The following is a 23,359-nucleotide window of genomic DNA, read 5'->3' on the forward strand; positions in this document are numbered from 1 at the left end:
AGAGGGGGAGGACACACGGGGACCGAGACGAGTAAACTGTGAGCATAAGAAGGGAACCCTGCCCTTCGCCTGAGCCATCTGCATTTGTTTTCAGCACTTTTTCCATGTCTGCTGGAGACAGCGGGGAAGGCTTTGGAGCCCTCGCTGTGCCTCTCTCTCCCTCCTTCCCTCAAGAAGCAATGACGCATGGCTCTGGCGGAGCAGGCGCTGCCGGTGCGTACCGAAACGGCGCCACGGCCGCTGGCCAATGAGAACGCGGTATTACCTCGTCCCGCCAATCGGAGGCGCCGCCGCTGGCGGGCTGGGGCGGGGACAGGAGGGCACCGGGAAGTGCCGCGGGCGGGGATCCCGAGGAGCGGCAGGAGCCGCCGGTCCGTGTCTGTTTCCGTGTCTGTCCGTGTCCAAACGGGGTAACCTGAAAGACGAGAGCGGGGGCCAAATTCTGGATCCGTCCGGTCACCGGTCCGGCCTTGGCGGGAGGGCTCGCGGGGCAGAAACGGGCATCAGCACGAGCAGTGCCCCAAAAGTTCACGTGTTGGGGGTTTCTGCTTGTGAAGGAAGGATTCGTATTTCACAATTCCATTGAAAGAGTTACTAATTAATTAAGCTGTGTTAGTGAATTTATCAATTCAGGGATGCCCAGCTTTAAAAATGAAAGTGTAACCGTGAGGAACAAGCTACCTCAGTACAAGTCAAGAATCCAGCTTTGCACCTTTTGCAGTCTGAGGCATGGTAGAGCTGTGTATTCTCTGCCATGGGTCTTGTTTTTCCTCTTTGTTGTTTTGGTCTTGCCCTAAAAGCTTATTTTTTTCCTCTCCTTTCTGGCGGTGTAGTTGTAGTACACTGTTGTAGTCCGACTGAAGCGTTAAAGTGAGGCGGGAGGCGGTGTCTGGTGTGTGGTTCTTGCATGTGAAAAATGCATATTTTGTGATTGGCTTTTCGCAAATATTAAAATGAATATTATATGTGTTGTGTTAGAAAGTAATGCTGTATACTCTTAAGTAGTGTGTTAAATATAGTTTTAGGTTATAAAAAATGTTAAAATCGAAACTATGCTATGTAGGATACCTTTTTAAAGAAAGGACTTGCTGCGAAATAGCAGCCACAGGACACCTAAATCTTTCAGAGAAAAAGAATTTATTGCCCTCTTATCAGAAGAAACTAACTTCTTCCCACCTCGAAGGCGCTGTTAGGATTCAGAGGAAGAAGTTGACGATAACCAGACAGAATCCTGTATTTGAATGAAATTTATGCATCATGTATGAAATGTATGAATATGCAACAAGTTATTATTTTTAAGGGTTAATCCTCTGTTAACGTGCGTCCTTTTTCGGGCTCGTGCTGCCCAGAAAAAGGTACCCGGACATCCGTAACTCTCTGTCTCTATTGCCTCATATTGCCCTAATTCAAATTGTCCAAATTACTATTACCCTTAATTGCATTACTGCTTTTATAACCATTTTATTCCTGTTCAACTCTTTATCATTTCAGACCCCGCGTCTGGCGTTTGCCCCTGCAGGAGCTGCGGGCGCGATGGCGCTGGCGGCGCTGGTGCGGCGGGCGGCCGGGCGGCACGGCGAGCGGGCGGCCGTGCGCTTCCACGGGGGCCGCGGGCAGCCCCCGGGCCGCCGCTCCTACGGCGCCGTGCTGGCGCTGGCCGGGGAGCTGACCACGTTCCTGCAGAGGCGCTGCGACCCGCGGGGCGGATGCGAAATAGGCCTGTACTGCTATCCGGGAATCAACCTGCCCTCCTGGATCTTGGGGTAATGGCTTGAGTGCTTGCGCTTTTGTGTTGGTTTTTTAAGGGTTATCTCTGTCAAAGCAAATTTTAGTTCGCTTATATTTTTAACAACAACAAAAATGTAGTAATAGCATAGTAATGCCATCCCAGTGCTGGAGTCTTGCATCATTTAGGGAAAAAGATGTCAGTATGACAATCTTTTGAAAACCCATTGCTAAAACATTTCTGAATCTCAAGCCTTAAAGCTGTAAACTGTCTGTAACTGTATCCCTTCATTAAAAGTGATCTAACATATTTATTAAAATTAAATTAAAAATTTAATTTTAAAAGAAATTTAAAAAAATTAATGACCATCATATTTACTCTGCTTGTTTAAAAGTGGAAGTGATCTGACAGAAAACATCTATTGAGAAAAGGACTGTGCGGGTTTTTTTAATGAATGGTCTTGCTGGTTATACAAAAGAAAGGTGTTCTGAATGCAAATTCCATGTTTTGAGGTAAATGAACATACATTTAATATTCCATTACAAGTATTACAGAAAGAAGTAATGAGCATTGTAACTAAAGTGGTGTTGATTAACTGATAGCTAGGAAGTTGAAATGCTTGTGATCTCAACACTCATGGTAATCCATGAATTTTTAAAATCTTGCTTCTGCTGAGAGATTCTAATGTTTGTATTCTTTATATAGGTATCTTTTTTATTCCTAGCATTTATGGTGGAATTGACAATCACAGGATCACAAGCCTGTTTTTTCAGCTGATGAATACAGCAGCAGTTGTGCTTCCTAGGGCATGGCCTGTGTTGGTATCTTCCTGTTGTTCACACCTCATGTAAAATACAGAATAGCACCAGAAGAGGTACCACAGTGGAGGATAAGGATTTCAGTGGAGTGAGAAAGCAGTGTAATCATAAAGCCCCCACAAGCACTGAGGAACTTTCTCACCAGTCAGGAAACACTTCTGCCCCAGTGCAGCATGTTGCTCTGAGATGTTGTGCAGGCACATCTCAGGAGGTGTTCAGGACCTGACTGGACAAAGACCTGAACAACCTGGTCTGGTGTCACAGCTGGCTCTGCCTGAGCAGGAGGTCAAACTCAGCATATTGATGTCCCTTGCTGTCTGATTTGTCCTGTGTCCCAAAGAACTGAGTGTAACAGGTTTCTTTTGCTGTGTGAGGGGGATGGATGTGCTGGGGCTCTTTGATTCTTACAGCTGTCATTGGGAGTAGCTGGCAGCTGTGTGATGCAGGGCAGGCTGAAGCACTTGCTGGCACAGGAGCTGTAGGAGCATCGGGATGCTGCCCTTGCCACATCTCCATTTGGGACCTTGGTGCTACTGCAGTGACAAACCTCTTGCACAGAGAGGAAGTATAATAAATAAATTGTACCTGCACTACAGAACCCAACAGCAGAGCAGATGTGAGGAGTTTTGGCGTGGTTCAGCCCTTGTGGCTCTCCAGGAGTGCCACTGGAGGGTGCAGGGCAGGGATCAGGAGCCCCAGGACTTGGAGCTCCTCCGTCTGCCTTGGAGGAAAGACATCCCAGGGCCTGCTTAGATTTCCTTACGCTGCATTCTTTGCACTTGTAGGAAAGTGTTTTCAGACTGCAGGGTTTTGTTGCTTTTTAGAATACATTTATATGTGTTATATGTGTGTAAATGGAAAGGTTGTATTTTTGTTTCTAGTCAATATCAGAAGGTTTTAAAATGTGATACTGTTGCTGTCAGTGATACTTTTGTCATCACTGACTTGCTTGGCCTGAAATAACATTAAATGTTTTCATCCAGCTTTAGTCTTTTGCCTTGCTGTAAAAGACCAAAAAGCAACACTGATTTCCATCTTACTTTGTTACCAACAAGATCTTTAAAAGTCATAAGTATTTTCTCTAGCTCAGGCAACTATAAAGGTATAAAAGAAATTTTAGCAAAATCTAAGAGGACTTTGTAATTTTTTTAAATTGTTTTAAAACATTTGTGTTTTATTAGAATCCTTCAAGTTCCCGCTGCCTATTCACCTATTGATCCAGATGCACCACCAACCATATCTACTTCCTTCATGAAGAAAAGCAACCTGCAGTATGTTCTTGTTGAGAATGACAAGATAAATGTAAGTGTTCAGGCTTCTATAAGAATCATTAAAGGGCAATTTAGACGTGTAGATATGCAAATTGAATTCTGTTTTAATAAGCTGGGAGGGAGTGCTTTTGTTTTTTCATGGCCAAAGGTTGTCTTTCTCATTCAGAAAGGAACATCTTTAAAATCAAAAGTACAAAATATTTCTCTGTTCTTCAAAACAATTGCCTTCTTTCCTGTTACACTCTTGTTCAGGCAGCCTTGTTGGGCACTAGTATTGGAAGACTTTTCCAGACTTGTTTCTTTATATATCAATGCTAAGAGTTGGAAATCTGCAGTAGTTAAAAAAGCTCCTGCATTTAATACTTGGGTTTCTCTTTGTCTAACTCATCCCAAATTTTATACCCTCACTCATTGCAAAGGGAATAGGAGTTACAATTCAGATTCCTTGGTCTTCAGCAGTGGTTTTCTTGTTTTTTTTATATTTTCCATTTCCTTTTTCTATTTGCTCAGATAACTGTTTATTTTGCATTTATGAAGTGTGCATTCACTCATATTTAATTCATAGAAATACATGAGCTTATAACTGTCTGACGTGTGTCCTCCTAGAGGTATGAAAAATCAGAATTGCTTGTATGAAATGCTGTTTTTTGTTTTATTGCATGCATGGAATAACAACAGTGGCTCCTGAGTTCCACTTTTTGAATTGTTCATTTTCTCTTGCAGAAATTCCAGATGTCCCATGCTGGCTGGTTTTCCCACAATTCCTCTGCCATAGAACATATTGGTTTAACTCTCTTCCAAATGAGCTCAAGCAACACTGATTTCAGTTCAGAAGTAGACAATATGAAAAGTAGATGTGAACCTTCCAAAGCTGTGGGTGACTCACAGCCAGGAGTTTGCCCAGACCAAACCAAAGTTGAAACATCAGAAGCAGGATACATGGACGCTGGCCAGAAAGACACTGTGGCATATGTCTTGCATACATCAGGAACTACAGGGATCCCCAAAATAGTCAGAGTGCCTCATAAATGTATAGTGCCTAATATTCAGCATCTTAAGTAAGTAAGTGTGGTTTTCATTTCAAATGCTTTTACAAATTTAATGCTTTTAGGATTTTTGTGTAATACTTCAGAGGAGTGTACATAGGGTTTTTGCTGACATGGCTTCACTTCTTCCTCCTTATCCTCCTTTGTGGGTTTTTTGCTTTTATTTCCAAGTAGACTCATATAACAGTTTATTTCTCTATCAGTATTATACTTAAATTGTGCTTTGCCTTCATTTTTGAGGGCTGTGTTTCAAATAGTGCACTGTTGCTCTAAGTTTTGTACTATCATCTGGCTTGGGGTTTAAAAGAAATAGACAATAAAATTAATCATTTGTTCACAGTTATATTTACTGTGTTCTGTAGTTCTTAATTCATAATTCTTTTTTAGGCTAACCAGATAGCTTCTGTTTGGAATATACAATATTTTTCCTGTCTTGTCTTTTTCTTTTTTCTTCTTTGCTTTTTCTTTTTTCATATTTATCCTTTTTTAATGAGCATCAGTTAGTCAAAATATGCCTTTCTGTGAACTCTGTTGGTGTGTAACAAGACACATAATTAGTGAAACCAACAGTTACTGTCCAGGAGCTCTTGCTCAAAGTACAGGTCTATTATTCAGAGCCTTTAAGATATGAACTTTGCTAATGCATTTCTTTCATGCTTTCATTCTTTTAGTTGGGAAGTTGGTTTTTTGACTGCATGCATCAGATTTGTAATTCCTTGCTTTCTGTTTTAGATCCATATTTGAGATCACACAGGATGATGTGCTGTTCCTGGCATCTCCCCTCACATTTGACCCGTCTGTGGTTGAACTGTTCATGGCTCTGACAAGTGGAGCCTCTATTCTTATTGTACCAAACACCATTAAAATGATGCCTGTGGAGCTCTCTGCTGCTCTCTTTCACCACCACCACGTGACAGTGTTGCAGGTAGGCCAAATCTGAGTGTCTCCTGTGTCTTGCTTCTCACCTTTGCTAATGGGTACTACTTTTTGTCAGCCTAGAACCTAGTGTTAATAGGACAGGAGTGTTCTTGTTCAAAGGCAATATAGCTATCCTTTTTGTTGAAGACAAACAACTGTTAGCTGTCTAGAAAATTAGCATTTGCTCAAAACCTCAGGCATTTTGTGATAGAAAACACTGAACTGAAGATTATTTTAAAAAACCTTTACTTATTAAGAATTAGATGAATTATTCTGTTAATTAAACTTTTTGTTCTGAAGAATCTGGTAATAGAGTAAACTATTACAGACATTTTAAGCACTTTTTAGTGGGCTTGATCTTGAAGTATTTAGTCATAAACAAGTTTTAAGTTTTAATGTTAGTTTTTATGCTAACAGTAGAACTAAACCTGTCCTAATAGGGTGGTAAAATGTTTGTCGTTTTTACAATAATGAGAACAAGGTAATAATTGATTTCAGAGCAATACTTACTGTTTGCATGTCACCTGCTTATATGAGGCTACACCCATCTCTTATGTCTTAAAATAGATTATCTCCTATATGATTTCAATTTTAATAGTTTTAAAGGTTGCAAGAGTTACTCAAAGCATCCAGCATGGCTGAATAAGCCTGGCCTGTACCTGCAGTCCTGTCCTGTTTCTCTTGTCCTGTCTCTTGCTACTTGGGAGAAGAGACTGACCCCTGTCTGGCTACATCCTCCTTTCAGGCAGTTGTAGAGAGTAAAAAGGTCACCCCTGAGTGTCCTTTTCTCCAGCCTAAACACCCCCAGCTCCCTCAGCTGCTCCTTGTAGGATTTGTGTTCCAGACCCTGTTCCATGCCTTTTTTTTTTTTTTTTTAAGAACAGTGATAGTTGAGATTGTAGGGTTTAAATTTAAGATAAATGAGTAGTTGGCTGAAGATTCCATAGCAGGAAAAAATCAATTAGTTACACATCTTTTGTAACCATTCTCTGCTCTTATTTTTATTTGTTAGGATTGCTATAAATAGTGTAGATTATCCTATGATGCACAAGTTTCATTATCAGTTTAGCTCATTTGCTTTTAGAAAAAAAAAATTATAAGATATTGCTCTCTATGAGCAAGAATTTTAAAGATTTTTAAAGATATATTTATTAAGCATGTTAAGCAGTAATAGAGAAGGGCAGAATTTAATGAATGAAGATTTTTGAAAATACTTTCTAAGAAAAGTTTTATTTGTTTTTGTGAGGTTTTTTTTGATTACTGTCCTAATCTCTGAAGGAAGGGCTTCTCAGCTGAATTATTGACAAAAATGTTCTCCTTACAGCTTAACTGATGGATGAATAATTTTATGATATTTCTTAAAAAATAGAAAGACATTAACTCCCCCCATTAAATTTTTTGAGCAGACTTGAAAAATCCAAAAATAATTATGAGGGAGGAAAGAGTATACATTTTTCCCTTGTTTTTTTGCTAAAAATTCACTAATGTTAAAATTATTGGTTGAAATTTTGCTGTAACATTCTGGAATGAAGGGAAAAAAGGCTGAAACAATAACATGGAGAGAATACTGTGCTGCTTTCTGTTTCCAAGTAATTAACATAAGAACTAATGTGCATACACTTGAGGTAATAGCTGAGACACAAAAGAGAACCTATACCACACCTGAGTAAAGAAGAAGCTTTGCAGAAGAGCATAGATTTATGCTGATAGTACTCATTAAAGGCCTTATAAGAAACAAAATCTCACAAAACACCATTGTGATGGTTGGTACATAGATGTTTTAAAGTAGATAATGCAGCTGTGTACCAGAAAGGTACACAGACACTGATAAAATGTAACAGGTCTTTCTCTTTTTTTTTTTTTAATATGTATCCTTCAGGCAACACCAACACTTCTCAGGAGGTTTGGAGCCCACATTATTAAATCAAGAGTGTTGTCTGCAAATACTTCACTTCGTGTCTTAGCCCTTGGTGGTGAAACATTTCCTGCACTGAGTCTCTTGAAAAGTTGGAAGCACAAGGAGAACAAAACAAGCATTTTTAATCTCTATGGTATTACTGAAGTGTCAAGCTGGGCCACTTGCTACAAGATTCCTGAGGAGGTTTTTAGTGCTGATGTTAGGTAGGAAAATTCACTGTTCTCAATGGCTTGGCATGTGAATGATGGAAATTACCAGAAATAGAACCTCAGTCTCCTGTTACCAGGGCTACTGAGTCCTCATGAGTGTTTATACTGGTAGAAGTTGCATTTGGGTTTATGCAGAAACAGACTAATCCATTGTCTCATGAGCCACTACAGCCCCCGCTCTCCTATTTTAGTAGTGTGGGTGACAGAAATTTGTCCAAAGTGCTCACCCAGGTTTCACAGTAATTTAAACTTCAAGAAGTACTTGCTTTTCATAATTTATCACCCTGTCACATTTCACTCAGTTTCTGACTTGTTTGGCATTTTTTCTTCATGTTATTTTATAGAGTCATGAAAGGTACCTCCCATTATCTCACTGTTTAATTTTCTCTCTGAAACGTGTGATTATTCCATGGCATAATAATTATACATGCAGTTTGAGTGAAATGTGTCCTACAAAAAGGGATGGTTTGCACAAATGATGTGATATATTAGCCTGGTGCTTAAACCCTTGAAGACTAAAAATGGTGGATTGTCATGAAGTGCTCTTACATCCTCATGTAAAACTAATTTTCTCTGAGTTCAAACAAAAAATGTAATACTTTAAAATAGAAATTGAACTGAAATCCATGCCAAAGTTTTTTAAAGTTGCTTTAAGTTTTGAGTTTTGCTTTACTGAGGAAAATACATTATTCTATACTCCCACTTAAAAATAGCTTCTATATTCAATAAATGAATGCAACTGCTAGAAGAGGCTGGAGAATGAAGGGAAAGGAAGGAGTTGGTCAGTAGTTCAAGAGAAGTCTATAATAGATACATGACATTGAAATTACAGTTTATTGTATTTCAGTCTTTTCTGAACATTTTCTAAATCTTCTTCTGAATTTTTCTTAACTGTATTTATTAAAATAGAGTAAAAGCTCAAATTAGGCAGGGAAAATGAGTTAGAAAGCAGTTCACATGCTTAAATTGATTGACTTGATGGATGTTTCAATCTGGGAGACTTAAAAGTTGACTGAAATGATTGGGCTTCTCTCAGGGTATTTCAGGGTCTATTCAGGCCTTATTTTCTGTAGGTCTGTGAGGTCTTCTGGTATATATCAGTGACAACCATGCACACTGATAAGGTTTATAATTTTTTATCAATAGATACCTTTTTAAAGAGGAAGCATTTGTAGAAAGAATTCCCAAGTATCTATCTTTGCTCTAATGCCAGTCTTTTACAAAACTACGTGATGCTGGTTTCTGAGGCAGTTGTTTTGTGTTCAGAAGAGAAAGACTTCTACTTTTTCTCTCTAATATATTTAGAACAGATTTTCCTGTACATTTGGGATCACCACTCCTTGGAACAAAACTTGAGGTCAGAGATGCCAATGGATCTGCAGTTCTTGAAGGCGAGGGACAATTATTTATAGGTTATTTTATGTTTCTAATTCTTCTAAGAGGCTGTTCTTAATTGATTAAGTTTTAATAATATATTGATTATTTTACTTGATATTTGCCTGTGATATACAGATTAATATAGCATTTTAAGTTCTGATTGGGCTGGGAACCTTCTGATAGTATTTTAGATTGTTGGAATGATGAACAGGAAAGCACTATCATTTTATTTGCAGACTATGCCTTCATTATATTGATTTCTTTTTCCCTTCTTGCATTTTGATGTTCTCAGCTGAAGTAATTTCTGTATATTAACTGAATTAACTACATAGCCAAAATTGCACATGGCAGAAGTTTGGATGTTGATAATAATATTTCAATATTTCTTATAATTCATGGTAAAGTTTAGGAAATTTGATAAAACACTCTCTATAATTTTCATTTACAGTTAGCTATTTAATGTATATGACCACAATCTTTTTTTGTCTAGGTGGTGAAGAACGAGTCTGCTTTCTTGATGATGAAGTAACTGTGCCACTGGGTACAATGAGAGAAACAGGGGATTTTGTAAGAGTGGAGAATGCAAAGTTGTTCTTCTTGGGTCGGAAGGACAATCAGATTAAACGCCATGGCAAACGTTTTAATATTGAATATCTGCAGCAGGTAAGTGCTCACCTCCACAGAGTGCAGCCACTATAAAAAGGCAGATATCAGAAACACATTGTTATCATCAGAAAGGGGTATTTGCTTGTTTTCAGGTGACTTTTAGGAGTCTGAAGGGATTTGGTGGGTGTATTATAAAGAATCTAGTCGCATAATTTAGGGAGGAGTTTGTTCTGAGTTCTTGGGAATCTGTTTTATTGTATGGTTTCTTCCAGGAGAATTGAAAAATGTATAAATATCTGAAAAGTACTGAGTATAGTGATTGTTCTGCAAGACTGAGTGTCAGACTCCTGGATTATATCTCATTCATGGCATTTTGGCAAATAATACTTATATCTCTGAGTTTATTTTTATGTGAAGTAAAACTTTCAGCTACAAAAGAAGGTATTTCATAGGATGTTATGTAGGAATGTGAGAAAAATACACTTTTTAAAGGTGTGTGGTTTTTTGCATTGTTTTTTGCTTCTTTTACTCTATTGATGAAATGCATTTCAAAGCAAGACTAATGTTTTTTAATTACAGGTTGCTGAAGATCTTTGCCAGGTAGAAGCTTGTGCAGTTACCTGGTACCAACAGGAAAAACTTATCCTGTTTGTTTTACCCAAAGATGATTTTGAAGAGAGAGAAACATTTAAAGAACTCCAGAAGCATCTACCAGCTTATGCAGTGCCTGATGAGATTGTAGTGATTAAAGCTTTGCCTTTAACATCACATGGTAAATGAAGCTATTAAGAACCCTTGTCACTTGCTTTCATTTTTTTATTGACCAAAATCCAGCATCTGATTCATGCTTTTAGAATATATACATTAAATAAGTAATGCCTAGTAGGAAATAATAGCCATGTATTATTATGTTTTCTTAAAGATGTTTCATTTGAGAGTCAAAGAGTAATGGAAAAATCAATTTAGTTTTAACACTGCACATTTCTTACCTCAGTTTCTCCTGTTGCAGTCTGCAACAGAACCCTCACTTCTGCTGAGGAAAAAGCAGGCCTTGAGGTGGGACTCTGTGGGAGGGATGAGTTTTCAAAAACCTTACTGGTTTTCATGTAATTGATCAACTGTAAAAAAATGCAGATGCAGTAGAGTCTAAATAAGGAAACACATACAAGAATATAGTGACTATGTGGGCAGAGCAAGTTTTGAAAGTGCTTATACTAAACGAGCAATGAAAAAAAATCATCCTTTATTTTCTACAAAGGCAAAGTTGATATATCTGAACTGAACAAGATTTACCAGAACCATCTAAACTCCAGAAGGCGTGACAGTAAGCTGAGTGACGCAGAGGAATTGTGGGAAAGATTGCAGTATTTATGGAAGGTAGTATTTTGAGCTGCCTTTTTATCTTTGCAAGTGGATCATTATACATGTGTCAGGAATTAAACAGTTTTAAGAAGTATGACTAATGCAACCAGAACATTCTAGCTGTCTATAGATTGAAGCAGTACAGCTCTATTCTATTCAGTTAATACTTAAATATAGTTCCTCTGCAGTGGCCAAGAGAGAGTCATTTTTATTTCTCTATCAGACAAAACTGCAGGCTATGAGGTTTAAGCAATTAGCATAGAAAGAATGTGGTGACAGTAGCTTTTTAAATGCTGCTTCACATGCCAAAAGAAGGAATCACTAAAGAAAACAAGGATCTGGGACATGAGAACTTTGTAAAAAATTAGCTGCTGTGTTAGTAGAGTTTCTTACTTCTCAAGATAATTATAAATTGAAGAATCCTTTTTTTTAAATAGATGGCGCAGTTGCACAACTGTCTCTTGGACTGCCTGTCTGGATTGTTTCTAAATTTCTGTGCTAAGGACTTGTTTTTCAGGGTATTGAAATATTATTTCAGCAGTATTACTTTGTTTCTCAAAGGTGGACTTAAAAGTTTCACCTGAAAGTGGAATTAGCTGTGGCCTAGGACTCAAACAAGTAAATGTAGTGTATTTATTTGTCTGTGCCAATTCTTTTCACATTAATGAAGTGATAACCTAGGGGATTGGTTGTGTCCTAGATCCATTATGGACAGCAGAAGGTGCTTCCAAAACAAAAGGGTTTGGATTTGACATCCAGACTTAATAACAAGGGAGTGTGGTGAGAGGTGACTCAGTTATTGCTGTTTGTTGTAGTAACAATGCCAAATACAAAATCTTTCATGAACTGAAGGGCTTATACCTTCAAAAGTAGGTAGGTAAGTAGGTTACTTAAATAATTTAGAAGTAAAAAAGAACAGTTTATTATTAAGCTTTGTTATTAAAATAAAAAAGCTAAACTGATTTTATCAAAAGACATCTATGTTCTATCTGCAAAGTTGTCATTGATAAACGGTATTGAAAATCGCCAATCAATATATGTACAATTCCCTTTAATTCCTTAGACTGCAGAATTGGCATTGAGCAAGACATTTTGTAATACAGAATTAGTATCTCCCTACTTCCTCATTCCTTCCAATTCTTGTTCTATCAGTCCCTCTGTTGGCACTAACATTTTTCAGTGATTTTTTTGAAGAGTAGTGAATTTTCTCAGTTGTTCATTTTTAGCATGACTTCTAGGTGTTCAGGTGGATTCTACCCCACCTGAGGTTTTATATGTGTGACATGGTATAACACCTATGGACCGATACCTCTGTCCCTCTTTTTTTCTCTAGTCTGTCCTTGGACTTCCATGTGATTCCACTGGAATTTCTAAAGATGCAGTATTTCTGTACAGTGGTGGAGACTCCCTAAAGGCACTACGATTTCATGAAGAAATTGAGATGTTAGTAGGCAAAGCTGTGCCAGAACTCCTTGAAGTTATTCTCAGCCACTCAATTGAAGAGGTTTACAGACATATTCTTAAAATGCTGTTTCCAGATGAAGAACAATTAATGAATCCTGAAAATGTTGTGAAAAGAAAATTAAGAAGGAACAGTGGAGAGGAATTCCATGGAAAATACATTAAACTGACATCTGAAAGAGGTCTTGAGATTGCTTCAGGATTAATTCCATTTATTGCACTGAACAGAGGAAATCATCTTTTCTCTATGAATTTCACCAAGTCTTCTGTGCAGCCCAAAAATACAGTACAGGTAGGAGTGGAACCACTACAGCAGCCCTCCTCTCCACATTCCAAGATTCCAGCTGTAATGAAAAGCCATGTGCAAGGGTCTGAACTGGAGAATAGCATTTTAACACTTGAAAACAAGGCAAATAAAAATGACCATTCCTCTGTGCAACGAATCCATGCAGAATGTAGTCATTCTTCAGTGGCAGAGCTGGCATTGTGCGTGAGGTGGAAGTCAAACACAAGGAAATGTGTTGATGCATCACCACTGGTTATAATACCAGCTAAAGAAGGAGTATCTGCATCTGTGTATATTGGCTCTCACTCCCATGCAATGCAGGCAATTGATCTAGATTTGGGAGAAATAAAATGGGAGAAGACCCTTGGAGATCGTATTGAGTCTTCTGCCTGTGTATCCAAGTGTGGAAATTTCATTGTTGTTGGTATGTCTTTTGCTTCAGCCTCCATTTCTTTTTTCTGCTAAATACAAGATGAATGACAGAGAATCACACTCCTTATCTCTGGTTGTCCTCCATCCATCAACTTCCACATCTGCCTCAGACCTAATTTATTGTAAAATAAAAACAGAAGGAAGAAGTAATTTAAGTTTCATGATAACTAGTGATGGAGCTTATCTAACATAAACACTTGTGATTTATTATATCCCGGTTTTTTAATGAGGAATAATCAATGGCTGCAGTTTCTTTTTTAGTGGTAGATTAAAGTGTGACATTTAAACTTGTTTTTGGAATTTTTAGAAAGAAAAATAGTATAGAAAGGTAATGGAGTCTTAAATGTCTTGATGAATTAATAGAGTTAGAAATTAGTACATGGTATGTCATACTGTTTTTCACAGAGTTTAATTATCTCATTTGACTCTTCTTTCTGGAAATGTAAAGAACACATTTGGATAATTTTTTGGTTTTGTCATATCTGTTGTCAGCAGAGTTGCCATTATTTATCTTGGTGTCATCTTTTTAGCTAATATGTCTACGTCACTGGTTAGCACAGATGGCCAAGTGGTGAGATTTTTTTAATGCAACTCTAATGTTGCCATCTTTTTGTTTGTATTTTGATTGCTGTTCACTCTTGATCATAAAATTGAATATTTTTTTAACATGCAAATAATGATTTTTTTTTTCCCATCATGTTTTATTCCACATAGGTTGTTATGATGGCTTGGTGTATGTGCTTCAAAGCAGTGATGGAGAAATACACTGGACTTTTGTCACAGAAGACACTGTGAAAAGCTCTGCAGTTGTAGACCCTTCCAGTGGACTGGTCTACATTGGATCTCATGACCAGCATGTGTATGCTTTGGATATTTATGTAAGAACACTGACTCACTTTTACTTGTAGAACAATAAATATCCAATTTAGACACAATTTATAGTGCACCAGAAGAAGTTCCACTGGTGTTAGTATTCTTAGGAGTCCACAACCACACTTCTGGAAGTTAGGCCTGCTGTAAGTGGGGTTAGAATTTTGTGACAGTAAACAGTTTTAGTGGTGTTCTCATATTAGTCCTGGTTGAAACCACATATTAAGTTTCTTAGTTATTAAGTTCTCCATAAGTGTTTCAGAATAGGGTGTCTAGCTAGAAACAGAACTGTGGTTTTCAATCTTACCTTGTAAATGAGAAGATGGAGGCAGATGGGAAATAAAAGGGGCAGGTACTGCATTTTCAGTAGCTGAATTTATTTTATTTACTGGAAGGGAAAACAATGGCACATGTGTTGCTGTCATGGCGTGTAGATTGTCTTCACTTCTTAACTAGTATTTGCTGAGTAAACACAGTACTTGATAATGCTTGACATTTAAAGGTCTTTGTAAACATGATGATCTCTAACTCCATTTGAAAAATTATTATTCTTTTTTCCTGTAATTACAGAAAAAGGTGTGTGTATGGAAGTTACACTGCGAAGGTGGAGCTGTGTTTTCATCTCCTTGTCTAAGTTCTTTTCCACACCATCTCTATGTTGCTACACTAGGAGGACTATTACTGGCTGTTAACCCTGTATGTACCATTGCTTATGTGTCTTTCAGCCAAATGTATTTCTGAAGTTAAGATTGCTATTCTAATGAAAGGGGAGATGATCATATGTTATAATGAAATATTTTTGACTCGGGGGCTTTATAATGATATACAAGGGGGGCATTATAGTGATATACATAATACTTCCCACACTTCAGAAATCCACCTGGTGATAAGGAGGACTGAAGTGACATGGTTTAATTCACATGCTGACCATAGGTCAAAGTTGCCGTCAGTTTCTTGTCATTCCTGTATCAAGTAACCAGGGAGTGAGAGCAAGTCTACAGATTTATTTCCTGCCCCTCCTCCTTTGACAGGAGGATTGGAAAAATGAATACACAAAAAATAAATAAAAATCAGAACAGAATGCAGACAGAAGCCCCTTAATTCCTCTTACTGCTTCCCTCCCCACATTTAAGAGCTGTCCTTTTAATCTCAGTGTGCAGTTCTGTTCTTTGCACTGGGGAAATTGGATTCTTGATAGATGTGGAGCAATTTCATGGTTTTCTGAGGCATTGTTGGCTTACAGCTTGTCCCGTCTGATAAAAGGAGCAGGGACTGGAAGCAGCTGTTCCTGTTGCTGTACTAACACAACACAGAGCATCAATCCTAATCACCTTTACCTTCTGCCCACTACAGCTGTCCTCAGCAGTAACCAGTCTGCCATTAGAAAACCAATGTGTGGTTTTGCAGCAAGAGTGTTTAAGAAAAGATATTTTTTCATTCTATAATCCACATAAGAGGTAGTAGAGAAACCCACCCACAAGTGAGTCTGTGCCTTCCTATTTTTGTGAATAATCCTAATTCCTGGAGAATGTGCAAGATACAGTAGTAATGCATTGGGACAGTCATAGATAGTATGCAACATGTCCTAGAGTATCAATATAACTTGATTCCAAAGGATCTCTGCTTCACTGGTCCTTGCCACATACTGAGCAGCTGGGAATGAAATTAAAAACTGAATCTGGCATTTATTAGAACTACTGCTAATACACTCTTAATTGTCATTATTACTTTGCCTATGGTGAGCAAGAAAATTAGGTTGTGATCACATTTTTGTTCTGTGTGGGTGTTGTTGTTGTTGTTTTGGTTTGGGGGTTTGGCTTTTTTTTCCACACTACATAAGGGCTGGGTCAGGCAGTGATGGAAGGGTTGTTCTGTGCTGTTTCTTACAGTTGTGTTAAGCATCACATATTCCATGCTGCCACTTACAGGTGACAGGGAATAAGATTTGGAAAAGCAGCCTTGGAAAACCACTCTTCTCCTCTCCTCACTGCAATGAGAATTACATCTGTATTGGGTGTGTGGATGGAAACTTGTATTGTTACACTCATTCTGGAGAAAAGGTAAAAGTGTTGTTGGGTTTTTATGTCCATCACAAAACCCTGAATAAGATTTATTAGGACTGGTTTCTGAGGCTTAATGATTGACATGTACCTTTTTGGGAACCAAACAGAAGTGCCTGTTGTTAGAGATGAGAAAGTAGAAAAACTGTTTGCCTAGGATAGTCCATGGCAAAATCACAAACTCAAGTTGCCTGATGCAAGAAGAGAACTTCTAGTTCAGACCTTATACCCAAAGTAAATTGTCAAATTTAGTGCCAGTAAATTAAATTATTTCATTTGGAGCTTTCCAAGCAGGTTTAAGGTATCTCTTCTATAAAGTTATGGTTATTCAGAAGTAAAGGTTTCTTAGAATTTTTATGCATTTGTCAAAAAACTGCCAAATCATAATTCTGGTAAAATATGTGTAAGCCTTCACATTGAATTCAGTGAGAGTATTTTTTCAGTTCCTCAGAGATAAATGTAGTTTGTATCTGGTGGTAAACAACTGACACCATTCATTTGTTAGCCTGAGATGCAGTATTTATGGCAATTCCACATGTTAGTCCGTCCATGCACGGCTCTCTGCTTGCAGCAGTGTTGCAGACCTGGTACTCTCTTGAGGAGGGATCTGCACATTGGTAGCATAAGCAGAGGAAATCTGTATTCCAAAAGGAATATATGCCTTTCTAGCAAAGAATGACATATTAACAGGTTTCGTGATGTTCATTACTAACTGTACAACAGCCCAAGAATACTCTTTTCCCAAATTGGCCATTTTTATGTGGGCCTCACTGAAGGTAGTAACTCTTCCCTCTTCCACATTCTATTTTATGAGACTTTTATTGCTTACTCTCTGTGTAAAACCTTATTTATAATTTGACAAAGATTTACTAGACTGAAATCTAGTATGCTTTTGAAATGAAATGCTGTCCTATCAACAATGAGTCTATTAAAAAATTACAGTTGCTGTAAAACTGATAATGTAAAAAACCTTTGATAATGGGTGGTTATGTTCTTTCTGTAGGTTTGGCAATTTTCCACTAATGGGCCAGTGTTTTCATCTCCATGCCTCTCAAGTTTAACTAAGCAAGAAATATTTTTTGGCTCTCACGACTGCTTTATCTACTGCTGTAACATGGAGGGTAATTTACTGTGGAAATTTGAAGCCACTTCAAGTGTATATGGAACACCATTCATTTTCCAAAGTGATGACTTAAATAACAAAATTCTCCTGGCAGCAGTATCTACAGATGGCAGAGTGTGGATCCTGAATGCCAAGAGTGGAACAGCAGAAGGAGTAGATAAGCTTCCAGGCGAGGTTTTCTCTTCACCCGTAGTATGGGGAACAAAGCTTGTTGTTGGCTGTAGAAATGATTATGTTTATTGTCTGGATCTGTATACAGCAGCGAAAAGTAACAGCTAAGATGTTAGGCTGCTTTCTTATTATTGTTTACATTTGTAAACTGGGAGCTCACAGGTGCTCTCCACCCCTCTGCCTGTTTTGCTGCAGGCAAGTGATGTTCCTTGCAGGCTTATCACGTGGGATTTTGCGTCAGGCAGTGTCCAGTGATGGAGGGAGGATGGCTGCTCAGCACCTTGCCAGAGAGGGGACAAAGTGTCTAAGGTGCCAGATTCCACAGCTTGGATAGCAGGCTTCTCTCTGAGGGAGGAGTGAATTGCTTTCTCTGAGTCCCGCCTTGCCTGTGCCTGGCTCTTCCTTGCACCAGACTAGTGTTTGTCTGTCTGTCTGTCAAGATTTCTGTGCCAGGCAAGCTAACACCAGTCCTTTTTTGAATATAACTTTTAATCTGATTTCTGGAGACATAGCCTGAATTTCATATACCTGGAAGGAGTGACCTGTTTACTACAGTTTTTACAAACAGAATAGTTCATCTTTTGTGGACATAGCCCTGTCATGGCTTAATTATTCTAGCTATACTTAAACTCCATTGAAGTCAGTAGGAGTTGCCTCTTGTATTCTAAAGTGGAAATAACACTATAAATATTTATTAAATTTCAATGACAGAAACAGTAGGAGTTCTAAGATGAAGTGTGCACTGCTCAAATTAACCACTGTCAAACATTTTTTAAAATATTTGAATGAATACTGTTTACATTATTTTCACAAGAACTATTAATAAAAGGTTGTGTAAATTGGGTTATGTGTTCATTAACACCTTAGAAAAAAGTACCAGTGGTCTTGGTAATGCAAATCAAATACTTGCAGTGGCAAAAGTACACTTCACTGGGAGCATTTCCGAAGAGTCTTCCGAAAGAAGTGTAGAAGGAACTCTTACCTTACTTGCTCTCATCTGCTTTGAATTCTGTGTAGTATGTAATACAGTTGTAGCACTGTAAAAATTCCTGTTTGTAAGGCAAACCTGCACCACATGATTAGCAAAATGAGACACAGAGGACATATATCAATGATTAGATAATTTTGACCAGGTTATAGTTTAATAAGATTTAAAATGACAGTATAATAAACAATTGCACTTTAAAACATTTGAAAAATTAAAAAAGTACACAACAAATACCCCACAATTATACATCTTGTAGTTTTTATACATTACTATATGAACATAGAGGTTAATCATATATAACCTTGTCAAAAGAAATGGTATTTTGTGTTTGTATAAGTTACAAAAAATTGAGACGATATACTACATAGTGGTTTATTCGGTTCTTAAAACATTTTTGCTGTTTTAAACTGGGTAGTAGTGTTTTGGATTTATTTTTACAGATTTCCAACTTTATCAGAAATGGCTGCAACAAAGCTAAAGCAAAGTAAAACTTCACTTCATTGGTATTTAGTGCAAATCTTTGTTAATTTAACATGAAATGTTACTGTTGCACATGTACACTTTAGAAATGTTTCCATCAAGTACTGTACATAATACAGTTTCCATTGTTACACTAGATACCTTTATGGTTGGAAAAAAACTCTGCTTTGAAGCTTTAGCTTAGGACCATCCTTAATGAAAGCTCTATTCTATGTGCTATAAATGGATTGTATTGGAAAATTGCATCCTTATGTCATGCACAATAGCACCTAATTTTGCTATGCTTTTCAGAATACCAGTATCTTTAATCCTGATTTACTTCACCTTCTCTGTATTTCTACCTGGCTCCCCCTCCCAATAAATAATTGTAAAGATGGATTTCAGGCAGTTTAGTTATTACATAGGCATACTGCAGGCAAACAAACTTGGAAAAATATAAATTTAACTTTAGGATGCACTAATTCCAGGTGCTAGCAGAGCAAAAGGAATTACAGGCCCAATTCTTTCTTCGGCTATTGAAGGCATTAAGGTGGGTGTTTTTCCCAAGCATTTTAGAGCAGCATTATCTCATTTCTGCTTAAAACGTATTACTTATATTCCTGGTAAAGGTTACTTTAGAGATTTTGGTTTTAAATATGAAACTGAGCAAAACTGATGGCTTAAGACACCCAAGAAAGCCCATCTTGCTGCTGCAGATGTACTCGATCTAACACATCCATTGTGTTTGTGCTACCGTAACCATGACACTGAGCCCATTTTCTGTTGGGTGGGAAAGGCTGTACTTGCCAATGAATTTTGCTGAACTCCTTTTTGGTTCTGGGAACAGAGTGTACAACAGGTTTCATTCTGTTTCCTGTGTAGTTTAAAATGCTGTTTCTCATGCTGCTTACAGCAGTTTGGCTAAAACACTTCCATGAAGCATATGTTGTATCATTCAATAATGATGTAATTTCTTTTCATGAAAATGTCTCCCTCTATGATGTTGTAGGCTTAAAGGTTCCTTTGAGCCTTATGGCTGTAAGGAGACTTTCAAATTTTTTTGAAATCTTCCTTGTAAACCAAACTCAGTTGATTTATTTAATAGGGTGACATTTTAAAATGTAGGCCTAGAGATTTCTGTGGGATGTTGAGGATAGTGACGTTTTTATTCCATTTACGGACTTTATCCTTTTTTTGTAAGAGGGAGGGGGTGGACATTTCTGTTTTAGTTACGTGAAGTAATAAAGTGTTCAACTGCCACACCAGATACCTGAGATGGGGTAAGTAAACTTCTTCTTGAAGTGTTCTGGCTATATTGGTCAAAGTACAGGAAGTTACCTGAACTGCCTGAAGTTGCATGTGGAGTAAAATCAGGAAGAATGCAGAGTTAAAACTCCTAAACCTCTCACTGACTTGCCTCTCAGTTCTCAGTTAACTTCAGTTCTGCCAGTCCTACTCCTGTGGGAACTTCCTGAGTTCTACAGGAATTTGCATTTGCACAGGAACAGTTTAATTCCAGTCAATTGATTTAAAGTTGTAATCCACAATCACTGTCTCTATGCAGCATAAATATGGCCAAGCACAACCAGTGATGCACTCAAATGACTAGAAGAAACACTGAATCCCTGACTTCTTTCTGAGAGCTTAATGACATTTGTTTCAAAATTGTGGCTTTTAAAGTAAGATTGTTTTCTTCTTAGAAATGAAGGCATATATATGTAGTGTGTTAATCCTATGATGAAAAAAATTACCTCAGCATTTGGATGGTACCATCACTTATCATTTGCATGTGGAACAGTGTATCCTGAAGCTCTTCCTTAGGGAAAAAGCTTTAAAATAGCAGGCAGAACTGGCAGTTCATACAGTTTAACATGTTTAAATAAATTATGACTTAAGAGAAGGAAACATGCATCTTTCCTTAATTTCAACAATGAAGTTCTGAAAAAATTTCTGAGATCTCAGACATAGAGATCTAAAATTCCAGAACTGAATACCAACAGAATTTAAGAAGCATCTGAACTCTTATTCTGTTCTGGCCCTTATTATGATACCTGCTAAAATTTACATCCAGTATCTGAGCCCTCTCTAAATTTTTGAGAGAGTCTGGCTGTGTGATTTTTGCCATGACCTCCTTTAGCTATTTGTCAAAGCAATGGAATATATGACTTGAGTAGACTTTACAGTGAGCTAGAGCAAAATGGTAATCAGTTCAGTTTTCAGTCCTTCTAAAACATGCATTTTCAGTTTTGTCATGTAAAAAGCAGAATAAATAAAAGAGAGCAATTAATAGTCAGCAACAGAGATGTAACTTTACTTTATGATCTGTGGACAGTCACTCCAGGCTTTTGCTTTCCTCTTGGCTAATGCAAGCCAGGCTGGCTCTGTTGACACTGGGTTAGCATCAGGCGTAGAGAATCTCTTGGCCACCTCCTTTGTCACTGGGGTTGATGGAACAGAATCTGAAATTTCCACTTTTTTTATGGGACAGGGAGAGGGGAAAAAATAAACCAACATTAGCTGAATCCTGAGCTTTGTTTCAGGATTCTAGAGATTTCACTTTTATGTGAAGATATTCTAACACTAGGTATTAATTTCCGACACTTTCAGTTAGATCTTACTGTATTAGCAAAATAGTCAAGTTAGGAGAAGCTGAGTTTTCTTTTTCAGAGGTGACTCTAAGTAATCTAACTCACAAAAATAGGGACAACATTTTCAGTCCTTGTGACATCCAAAGGAAATATTTCCAATTTCCTACTCTTCCTCTTTAAATAAACTATTTTAATAACATCTGCGCCATAGCAAACAATGGGAGTTGAAAGCTAGGGATATTCTTCTCTTTGGTAATGCAGCTGCTGCATGCATGTAAACCAAATGTACTCAGTAGTATTCAGATTCCCTCTTCAGAGAAGAAGGTGATCCTATAACTTCCTGCCTCAATTAACCCTGCCCAAGAAAAAAAGAAACCTGCTTTCCCCACTGGTTCTTTGCCACATTTTCTTTCAAGGTAGTATAAGACAAACAGCTGTCTCCATAAGAAAATGTGTTTAATAAACAAATTATTTCTAAGAAGCAACTTCACAGACCAGAACCATGGAAGTATTGTAGAAGTCAAGTGGGAAAATAAATTCTGAGACAGTGAATGCCCTTGAAGGCAACCTGAATAGAAATGAGTCTTATCTGAAACATTTGGAGTAACTCTAAAAATCTTAGTTGAAAAATAACTCCTCACTCATCTCCCCCCCACTCCACCCTTACACATTTTCTTTTTTAAGAGCAAATTCTTTTTTGTTAAATGTTCAGATTCCCTGTTACTTTTAGTTGCATTTCATTTTGAGGTTTTGAATGTGTATAAAGGCTTTAAAATTATGTTGAAACTTTAAAATTGCATGGATACAAAAAAAAGTTCTGTTTTTCTTTTTAGTGCATCTTTAATCATATATCTTTATCTACAAGTAAATGAACAGTAGCACCAGCAATTTCTGTAGATGGACACTTTGAAAAGGTAATTATTTTAAGTACTATGGTAATTTATGCTATTTTAAAGGTCCCACACTCTTATCAGTTCCTGTTGTACGTGACACAACTGCAATTTTGAAATGCACCACCTTCAAGTTGGGTGTTTTTTAATGTCCTCAGAGGAGGACTCTGAACACTTCCATTTTAAACATATCCTAGGCTGGTCTTCTGTCTTAAATGCTCTTCTAACTGTGGGAAGCCCAAATCAGTCTTATTACCCACAAATACTTGTATACACAAGTATGTGTAGTTGCTAAAGGCTGCCTGACTCCCAATATAGTCAGTAATCACAGGGAAGTCCAGTCATTATTTCTCAAGGGCCAATAGAGTTCTGTGCTTTCACTTCAGGTATTTCAAGGTTGGTAATTCTTCCTCAATTTCCTTCTGAACTGTCATTCTAGTGCAGACAGAACGACCTTGGATAACTGGGGTTTGGGCCTTTGATCTAATTTGGCATCATCTATTGTGATGGAGTTTGATTTCTGCTAGCACTGACCATGTACAGCATAACAACACCATGCTGAGTCTTTGGGGTAGGGCTGCAGTAGAGCCCCTTTAGGGTTTGACAGTTCATGCTGCAAAGCATGAACCTTTTGGGCAATTTATGTAAGATCTTAGAATGCTTTGGGTTTAAATGGACCTTTAAAGGTCATTTGGCCAACCCAAGATGTTCCAAGTGAAGTTCTCAGGGACATCTGCTCTGGTGTGCAGCTGCAGTGTGAAGATGCAGCTGCTGAATCAA

At 37.8% G+C, this 23,359-nt stretch overlaps 2 protein-coding genes across 11 annotated transcripts in view; one reads left to right on the plus strand and one right to left on the minus strand.

Moving 5' to 3' along the window:
* The first annotated feature begins 1,640 nt into the window (after positions 1-1,640).
* On the plus strand, positions 1,641-18,496 carry AASDH (aminoadipate-semialdehyde dehydrogenase). Of its 3 annotated transcripts, none has more exons than XM_063157235.1 (14): positions 1,641-1,763; positions 3,726-3,846; positions 4,539-4,873; positions 5,594-5,786; positions 7,659-7,900; positions 9,212-9,318; positions 9,774-9,946; positions 10,469-10,661; positions 11,148-11,266; positions 12,585-13,422; positions 14,145-14,308; positions 14,871-14,996; positions 16,229-16,360; positions 17,364-18,496. In XM_063157235.1, the coding sequence occupies exons 2-14, from the start codon at positions 3,796-3,798 to the stop codon at positions 17,760-17,762; spliced, it is 3,072 nt and encodes a 1,023-aa protein (XP_063013305.1). In that variant the 5' UTR covers positions 1,641-1,763; positions 3,726-3,795; the 3' UTR covers positions 17,763-18,496. The 3 variants fall into 3 exon arrangements, with proteins under 3 accessions (XP_063013305.1, XP_063013306.1, XP_063013307.1); XM_063157236.1 differs by lacking the exon at positions 17,364-18,496 and adding an exon at positions 15,654-15,780 and having other exon boundaries at positions 1,665-1,763; positions 16,229-16,362; XM_063157237.1 differs by lacking the exons at positions 1,641-1,763; positions 3,726-3,846 and having other exon boundaries at positions 4,741-4,877.
* A 266-nt stretch (positions 18,497-18,762) lies between these two features.
* CRACD (capping protein inhibiting regulator of actin dynamics) overlaps positions 18,763-23,359 on the minus strand; it is a 130,207-nt gene continuing 125,610 nt past the window's right edge. For all 8 annotated transcript variants that reach the window (XM_063157227.1, XM_063157234.1, XM_063157226.1 and 5 more), the window contains one exon: positions 18,763-21,572. In XM_063157227.1, coding sequence (XP_063013297.1) covers positions 21,412-21,572 — 161 coding nt within the window. In that variant the 3' untranslated portion in view covers positions 18,763-21,411. The remainder of the gene's footprint in view (positions 21,573-23,359) is intronic.

Source organism: Melospiza melodia, chromosome 5, assembly GCF_035770615.1.
Source record: "Melospiza melodia melodia isolate bMelMel2 chromosome 5, bMelMel2.pri, whole genome shotgun sequence".
Taxonomy (NCBI): Eukaryota; Metazoa; Chordata; class Aves; order Passeriformes; family Passerellidae; genus Melospiza; species Melospiza melodia.